The sequence below is a fragment of the Hibiscus syriacus genome, unplaced genomic scaffold (genome assembly GCF_006381635.1).
Source record: "Hibiscus syriacus cultivar Baekdansim isolate YM2019G1 unplaced genomic scaffold, ASM638163v2 tig00110299_pilon, whole genome shotgun sequence".
Classification (NCBI taxonomy): Eukaryota; Viridiplantae; Streptophyta; class Magnoliopsida; order Malvales; family Malvaceae; genus Hibiscus; species Hibiscus syriacus.
The window spans coordinates 22875-32833 of NW_024062668.1; the positions used below are offsets into that span (position 1 = coordinate 22875).

Genomic DNA, 9959 nt, shown 5'->3' on the forward strand with positions numbered 1-9959 from the left:
CCGCTTTTATTTTGCATTCTCACTAATCTGGTTATAAGGAAATTACTTGTACTCGGTTTATTTTCCTAACATTAATTTAATAGTGCTCACCATTAACGGTGTTCATCTATGCTCACCGAGCGTGACAACATCATCTTTACTTATATTCATTATTATCATTATATGTTATAATACATCGTCTTACAACGAGAACACATCGTCTTAAAATTTAAATTATGAAATGTAGGAACAAAGTTCATAACAAACTTGGACAGATTAACGACCATAATTGATGAAATAGCTCTCGACCATAATTGGACAAATTTATGTAATCAACATGATTCGTTCAATGCACTAAAATTTCAATGCAATTATTAAACTATGTAATAATTCTATTTACATAGTGATCGCGAAAATACAATTCACATACGTAAATTGACAAATCTAATTCAGGCAAATAAATAAAAAAGAATTATTACATTTTAAGCGTTAGTGAGCATTGGTCCAAGTCGGACAGAATATGGCAGTTTTTGATTACGTCAGTAGTGGATTTAGAAACATTTTTTAGAATAGACATATATATCAAGAACAAAAATTTTGTAGTTAATAATTATTTTTTACTGTTAATTTCAACGGTCTATTTTCATTCATCTAACGATATTAAACACGTGTAAAATTAAAAATAAATTACATTGTTTAATAGAATCAAATCCCAGATATACCAAAAGTAATATTGAAGTATAATTACAGCTGGAATTAAACTAGAACCTGGGATGGATAATTGCAGCTAAGCTATCCATAAAAGCAGGGATGGTTTTGTAATTTCCAGACATTGATTGCTCGGCAATAGTGGAATCTTTTTATATGTTGGAAATTGAAACTGCTGTGGTAACTGAGACTTTCTGCTTCACCACGCCGCATCAGAAACAGGGATAACAATTTCACTCAAATTTAATTATTTTTAATACGATTTAATTGAGTCTAATAAAAATTCAGATTAGAATGGGATATCATCGGATCAAAACGGATATAAAATTAAGATGAAAAAAATTTTACTCTACTCGAATTTGAATCTAATCCATTATCATCCCTGATCAGGAACTTGCCTTGCTCTAATTCTCTTGACCTTTGCTGTCTGAGACTGAGAGTGAGAGCCAATTTGGCAAATTCCTTGACTCTCCAATAATTTACATGCAGTTTTCTGGATTTTGCAAACAACGTCTATGCCACTACAAAATCCCACCTACAAACAACAAGAGGATCCAAAAACCAAAACCTGCACCACTACATAATCCACCCAAGGAGATCACCGGAAAATATAGAAAACAAGGAGAAAATGAAGAATTCAATGGTTCTGAGTCTCCCGACCTGACATCTCCTCCAATTTCTCAGCCTTCTCAGCAGCACAGCAACAGCTCTTTTCACTGGCGTCGCCGAAGAAAGAAGACCCGCTTGAAGAAATCGGGGTGGCCAAGAACGTTGGCTTTACTTGTCCCGCCATTATCACAAGAAACTTCTGTTCCATAACAGCAGCTCCTCCTTTCTGGGTTTGCTCTCCTTTACCTTCTCCTTCTTCCAAATCTCTATTATCCCCTTCGTTTCCCTCGCCGCTCCCGAGGTACCCCGACAGTTTCCAATAAGAACAAGCGAGGAGGAGAAGCGCAAACGCTATGAGACCGAGCATGGCGGCCAAGCCTCCGAACAAGTAAGGAACCGGTGAATGCCATGTCAAGTGTGGAGCTGCTGAAGGTGACGCTGTTGTCACATTGAATTCCTCACTCGATGCCATTTTTTGTAGCAAAACTTGTACAAAGTGAAAAATTAAACAGCGAAGATGGAATTGTTGGGGAGGAGTTGTAAAGGTATTTATACAAGGAAGAAAATGGAGGATTGTTTTAGTTTTATGGCGTCATTTTTTGTAGTAATGCACAAGTGGGGTTGTCGGGGAAGAAAACAGTAGTACTACGGGCAAACGCACTTGTTAAACAATAGAAGACATGGTACTTTGTAGCTAAAAACCAATGATTTTTATGGCTGAGAAACAGCTAAACTACTCCTCAACTCTTCTTTATAATCATATATATATATATATGTATATATATTCAGTTTCACCATTGTTTATATGTTAGCAGGGTTTCATGGCATGGACATACTTTTGATTGGACCACCTTAGCATGAAGATAAGCTCGCTAATTTATTATCATTAGTTTTCTCAATTAAATTTTAACTCGATTAATATTATTATCAAAATAATGGAATCATATATTAGACTTGGATTTATACATTGATCATGGTCGATTTTATTTTATTTTATTTTGAAGTGTATGTTTCAAGAGATATGGAAGGAACCTTGGTAGTGATAAAATGTATAATTACTTTATTGAAGTGGGATTGCCACTACCTTAATTAAGTGGTTGATTATGGGTTCCCACAAATCCATGATTGCTAGGATATATAAAGGTAGTCTCGGGGATTATAAAGTTAGTAATATATATTCAAAATCTTTTTTTAATTATTTATTACGTACACACACCTTATAAACATAAATATTCGAATCTAGGATCTAAAAAAAATGAATAACACTTTTTTTTAATAACTGAGACGACTCTATGAATTATGTATAAACTTTTAACTTGAGTGGAATGAGTAAGAAATTCAATCATTGGGCCATGCAGTAGCTATTATAAACAAATTGCATCGCAAATATAATAAAAATGGATATTAATGTTGGAATCCATAGTCACAACAAAGGGGATATAAAGCACATGTTCCCTACATGGATGGAAATATGATTGAGATTATTATTTATTGATTTGGGGATAGAGGAAGGATTGTCTCACTACATAAAAAATGAGATTATGGCAACTCATGTCTCATAAATAAATAATATAACTCAAAATTAAATGCATCCATTACAAATGAATGGAATATTTTAAGTAACATCTGGCGTTTGTGAATATAGCAAATTGAGTTAATAGGGTCGACCTCGCCTCTGTAGTACCTGATGTTTATTAGTTGATGAATAAATCAGACACTAGTGATTGATTAAAAAAACAGAATGGAGTATTATAAGCAACATAGGTATTTAAAATGTTTGAATTTCAATTTTTTCTTCTACTTTTTTTTAAAAAAAATATATTTAAGGTGATTTAAACGTGTGAAGTGATTGTAGATATTAAAATTCAAGTTCATTTAACAGTATTTGATAAAGGTAATTTGTATGACCTAATTAAATAAAATCCAAATTCTACATAAAAACAAAATGTTGATTTGTAAGCCATACGAATTTAAGAAGAAAAAAGCATAATTAATTAAGAATATTTTTTTAAAATGATATTGTTTCTAAAGTTTAAACCTAAATTCTTTTTTAAAATGTAAAGTATTGGGGAGCCACTTGAGATTAAGAACCCTTTAATTGGGATATAAATAAGGTGACTACCCCACCTTTAAAAGGAATACAAGAATGATTTGATCCACAACACAAAGGAATATAATTGATGTTTTTGTCTATAAGACAATTTAATAATAAAAGTATTTAATAGTAAAATTACTGTTAGATATATTACACTTCTAAAAAAGGACTATGGACAGAACCTATGTGAAAGTTTAGGAGGGGCTGATTATAAATAATAATAAAATGGGAGTCATAAGTTAATTGTTAAATTAAAAAACCACGAAACAATAAATACAAATTAGAATCAAACGTAATAAAAAAAAGTACCTACAAACACAAATTACGTATTCAAATATAATTTAGAAGTCCAATTCGAAAAACCCCAAAGGGCATATGATAACATGCAGAATTAAAAAGAAATCCTTGTATTATATTCATTAATAAATTAGTTTTTTATACATGAAATTTAGTTTATAAATTGAATTCATCTAGTGGTCTTAACAATTAAAATCAGTGTTATTTTTCCCAAAAATTTTGGGTTTGAGCAGATGCATTTGTAGGGTGTTTGTGACCTCAATTTTTAAAAAAAATTTAATAGATACTACATTGTAATCATCTCAAACTATTAAAAAATAATCTATAAATTTAATAATAAAAATACGTTATTCTCTATAAAGATATCAAGTTTGAATAATTAAAAATATACTATTTTAAATCACTTTATTATTTCTTTGCTACTGTCGTTTTCAATTACAACAAAAAAAGAAAGGCAAACACCAAAGAGAAAAGGCGAGAAAGACAAAGGAAAATTTGTAGACTTGAATAAGATCAAAATGAAAATATAATTTATCTTTTCAACATTCATTGCGTCAAAATTTTCTTTTTTCTTGTAATTTTCAGATGAATATAAGATAATATATATCTAAAGATTATTAATTATTTAATAATAAACGATCGTAGCTCCATATACACAGTACTGAAACTTAAAATCTTAAGGGATAATAACAATCCATTTACCATTAAAATCGTTTGGTTCAAATAATATATTAAACCACTTCACCATTGATGAAGACTTTTGAAATGTATATTTGATTGAGTGTGTCTTTGCCTAACAATAACAACCTAGTCTTCTTAAATAGCATCTCTAATATCCATAATTCCATTATTATATTTCTAGTTAGAAATTCGATATGTGAGCTTCATTTGGGTGTAAAATACACCACCAAATCCTTCGCATATTGCCACTTAAATTAGTTGACACTATTCCCATATGTAATGGGGTAAGGGGAGGTAGGGTAGTAGGTTGCCCCCAGCGCCAGGTTGAGAGCAACTTCCGTGGAAAACCTCCAATTATAAATTGCCCACCATGGGACTCGAATCCCACGACCACAAGGTTAAGAGCCTTGTGCTCTACCAACTGAGCTGGACGGGCAATTCACATATTGCCACTTAAAAAGTTATCAAAATAGGTAAGTTCAACATGAACATATTAAAGATTCAATGACTTATGTGCACTAAAATATATAAATTTAGTGACTAAAGTGAATAAAAAATTATAATAGATGATGTTAAGAGGAGAGACTAACTTGTGTTGCATAATGTAAGTTCAGTGACTAATGTGGTCTACTAATATAAAAATAAAATAGCCAAAATTAATCTTTATTCCTCTATCAAACGCATTTTTGATAAAAATAAAAAATAGATAATTTAGTCAACAATCTTTAAAGTAGATGGTTAAAAATTTTCAGTTGACACATTCATTCTCTTCTAGATTGCAGGTTAAATACTCGATAAGAGTAAAATTTTCATTTCTCTCCTTAAGTAGGAATCGTTAAAAAATAATTTAAAAATAAATCTTTATCCTTTCTTTTAAGGGGCATGGACTTATATGTAGCTTGGACATATATGTAGCATGGACGAACCAGGTCAGAGCCAGTCAAACCAAATCAATTAAAATACTCTGGTCAAAAAAACTTCAAACTTTTGTCAAATTTTACAAAAGCAAAACATGGTCTAAATCAAACACTTTGATTTGATATCCTCATAAAAGTCTCCATGTGCTTTGCCCTGGAAGAATTGCAAATTTACAGCATTTTGTGCACTGAAAGAACCAAAACTAAGGACACTACCCCACAACAAGGCACCAGCAGGGGCCAGCAATATACACCATAGGTACAAAGCCATATCTCTTGTTTGATAGGTAAGAAAATATGCAATCCTTGTACTTTTCCCACTCATATATGAGACAATTTTAGTAGTAAATTTCGGAGAGATCAAGGAATTAGAGAGAAAAGTTGGTATAATTTAAGAATTGTCTTGTATTTTCTATTCATAATTTATTTTCACCTTTTAAAATTTTATAAGTTCATCTTAGTATAAAATTTTATATAAGTCCCCGCTAGTGGTAAGAGTGTCATCCAATCATAATAGCAACTTGTTGATTAAAAAGCTAGCAAGAGCACTTCAAAAAAGTATTGGTGGCACTTCATCCTTTAGATAAAATTCGCCGCTGAGAATCATTACCAGCATTGCTTTTTCTACGTAAATGGCATGTCGACATAGACCTTAAACAATGTTCCTTGTTTCACATTGAAATGGAAAACGCTATCTTCTTTACTGGATATGGCAACTTCAGCTTTCACATCCTTACGAGTATTCTGGGTTTCTGAAATGTATCCATTCCATGATTTCAGATCTTTCCCATATCTTATTCATGCAGCAAAATATTGCAAATGATGAGACTTGTTGATTGTAACAATACATTATGCATCAATTATAGGCGTTTCACTCCTTTTAATTTAAACGGAGAGCTGCAGCCGATAATTCTTTAAACATATTGTAGACAATGAATAGTGTACAAGTAGAGTAAAGAGAAAGGAGAGAATAAGAAGAAGCTTCTTTCTTCTTACGAGACTTATATATTGACCCTTAGTACGTATAATTGTCAAATTTAGGGGTGTCAATTTTATGGTAAAAATTGTCATTCGTATGTCAACAAAGTGAATTGATCAGGTTAAAATTTGTCGATGATAGATTTAAAAGTAGTAAATAAAAGAGTTATTCAACTGTTCTCCTCCAAATGACTCCTAAATTTCCAGCGGTATTAACCATTAGAGGAGGTAAAAAAGACTTGTACCGAGTTAATTTTTGAATTTAGACTATTATGTTAGGAATTTGTAAACGGAAAAATAACATTGGACGCAGGAGCATCTAAATTTTAAAGTAGTTTGTAGTGATAGCAATGGAGGCCGAGTCAGCAATGAATGAGTACAAGAATGACAAAATGGGTCAGAAGAGCACTTGCTTCCAAATGCAAAGAGAAGTGATGACTTCAAAAATAAAATTTCCAAGAGACACAGCTGCAGTGCCATGGCTCCCACCACTTACCCTTACCCTTCCTAACTAGCAGAGGTCACAAAAGAAAAAGCTCAACCACTCCATAACTGTCCCTTTCAACCTATCACTCCTGCCTCTTCTCTTTTCATTCCTTCACGGCTGGTGAAACCTTTTGATTAACCTTACATGACCTACACAGACAAATCCAGACCCCATGCAAAGCATATAGTTTGTTCTTTATGATGTAGCTTTTAGCTACATGGCCCGACTCCCAAATCCATTTTTAAAATCTTTATACCATCATAAAAATAACTACATGAATCTCGTTAGCCTGATTAGCTGAATTATAAGTTGAAAGCAGTTGGACACTACACTCATTACGATGAACATGAATAGGGAGGCAAGTTGAGTCGTCTTCTTATATATATAAATATAGCTGATGTTAATTCTAAGCTTCAATCCTCTATTTGAGTTTTATGAAAATGTTGAATTACTGGTTTCAGTGGGTGCTTCTGGCTGTTGATTCAGGTGTTTCATCTGCTGGTTCATTTGCTTAAGAATTGTCTGTTTTAATTTCTTCATTGTCGTAGCTTTTCCCCTAAGATGTAATATGGAATTTGCATGCTTAGCAGTATCCATGGAAGAAAAATTCTCTAGGGACAGTACAGTGTTTAACAATCTAGTTCTTCGTTAACCAGATAAAATATGTTATATTCTTGTCCAAGAGATGCTTCAGAGAATTCTGGATGCATTTTAGAAGAAGAAAAGAAAGGTGAATAAAGTAGAATAAAAGAAAGAAAAATATTTTAGATTATGATTATAATGTAGTATTTGTTTAAAAAAATTTAGTCATTAATAATGCACATACAATGTAGACGTAACTATTCTGCTCAGAACCTCAAGGAAAAACAATACTCCCTTTAATCACTCGATAAGTTCAATGATTGATTAATTGTAAAGTAAATAATGAACTTAAACTTTAATGGAATGAAGCCCTTGTATGTAAATATGTTGGTTTATTTATTTTCAAGTGATTTATGATTGAACTAATGGAGACAATAACTTCGAGATTCAAATACCTCAAAAGTTTAAGAAATATAATGAGCTAATTGTTTTTACCTTAAATTAGTCACATGGAGACTTGGTGTTGTTTACCTATGTTGTTGTCGTTTCCAAGTTTTAAATGTAATAATGATCATATTAATATTGTTTTTTACCATTTGGAACATGTGAGCTTAATTTTACTATCTTGAGTAACCGGTCATATTTATGTTCTAGATTAAGCGTGATTGTTTTTTACCATTTGGAACATGTAGAGCTATTTACTCGATTGCAGACATTTCTAGAACACTTCTATTAGAGGGACAAATAGTCAATTTTAAAAGAACTTATTGTCAATTTCTTTCAGATATGAATCTATTTGGTTCAGAAGAGAAGAACTTGCATCAGTATCTCAATTCCAATTCAAACACGAGTTTGATTCACACTCCACATTCTTTAAGTCTATATATAATATGTATAATCGAACTGAGTCATTTTGATGATTATTGTGACTCAAAATTTAACTGGAACATTTTACCTGAATTCATGGTGTCATACAAAAATAGTCTAATTTTAGTGGTACAATTAACATAACTTAATATAATTACAGAGGTAAAGGAACCATCAATTGTTCGAACACCATCTTTTCAAAATAAAAATATCGACAATATATGGTCATTTAAAAAGGTCCCCTGACAGTAGACTTAACCCAATCTTGTAAATATGTTGAGCTGATCTCTCTGGGATATCACAGTTGATTTCATTCCTTGTTTTCATGACTTACCAGTTGTCCATGGCTTCTTTATCACATTGCAGCAACTGCTGTAACATGTCCAATTAACTAACCAAACCAAATCAATCAAATTTATATTTTAATGTAAATATATTCTCTTGAAGACAAAGAATATGCTTCAGTACTGTTTATGTGGCCACATATGTTTAGAGCTTATTCCTGCAAGAGATAAAAGATGCTCTCCAGGTTTTGTATCTCATGTTTTTTATGCAGCTTTGCAGGCCCCATTGTTTATTCATGACGCAAAATCAACTCCTATTATAATCTGATATGTTAATTTGCCTGTCCAACAAAAGGACGTCAAACCATATAGTTTAAGCCCTTCAAGTACCAGCATTCCTATAGCACCGAGCTTGAAAGTTTAAAAAATTAGATTATCCGGACTCGGCAATAAGATGAATGGCATATGCGAGAGGCGAGAGCATCAATAAACCAAGTTCATTCATGCACTTCTTAATAAATACAAATATCTCTAATTCTATCTAGGGTAACTATCATCAAATGCATTAAATTTTAGATAGTATATCGATTATATTATTAAACTTTCAATTGTTTCAATTATAGCATTAAATTTTGATTTTGACTTTAACTATGTCATTGAGTCATTAAAATTCAAACGGAGTGATGACATGGACAAAACGACATCATTTTGGTACGGCTATTGACGACACTTCCAATAAACTTTAAAAATATCATTTTTTGGCACTGTACTTTTCCGGTTGCCGCCGACAGTCAATTGTCTCCCATCACCAATCGTCTTTAACGATAAGACTGATACCAAAACGTTCGTATTTCAATCCCTTTTCTTCTTCTAGGATTGATTTTCTACGAAACTCACTCAAAATTGATGAAATTAAACCCAAAAAAATCCACTACTTTTAGGGGTTTAGAGATTTCTTAGATTTAGGGGGTTTGATGTGTTTGTTCGAAAACTTAAATGATGAAAAGCATAATTTCGAGAAGACGAACAAAATATCTCAAAACTAGTCTAATCAGACGGTCATAAGAGGAGATTAGAGTATTGGCATGTCAAACTTTTAAATGATTTTTTGTCAATTTTGAGCGGTTTTTGTGAAAATCAATCTAAAGAGAAGAAGAAGAAGAAGAAGAACAATAAAACCCTATTCCCATATGCAATGGAGTAAGGGGAGGTAGGGTAGTAAAAATACAAATATTTTGATGAGTAAAATACAAAGAGAAGAAAGAGGACTAAAATACAAATATTTTGATATTGATCTTGCCGTGAAAGAAGATTAGTGACAAACGATGGTTGGATATCAACAGTGATCGAAAAAGTTTAGTGTCTAACACTGATATTTTTTAAAGTTTAGTAACAAAATTGATATACCCTTAAAGTTTAATGCCTAAAACTATATTATTTTGTGCATCAATAGCCATGCTAAAACAACGTCGTTT

General features: G+C 31.9%; 1 protein-coding gene across 1 annotated transcript; it reads right to left on the reverse strand.

Moving 5' to 3' along the window:
* Window positions 1-1059: 1059 nt before the first annotated feature.
* Window positions 1060-1816, reverse strand: LOC120116480 (protein GLUTAMINE DUMPER 3-like). Its single transcript, XM_039136960.1, has one exon. The coding sequence runs from the start codon at window positions 1766-1768 to the stop codon at window positions 1325-1327; it is 444 nt and encodes a 147-aa protein (XP_038992891.1). The 5' UTR covers window positions 1769-1816; the 3' UTR covers window positions 1060-1324.
* Window positions 1817-9959: the final 8143 nt, after the last annotated feature.

Coding starts and splice junctions, on each gene's coding strand:
- LOC120116480 (XM_039136960.1), bottom strand. CDS start 1,768: ATGGCATCGAGTGAGGAATTCAATGTGACAACAGCGTCACCTTCAGCA.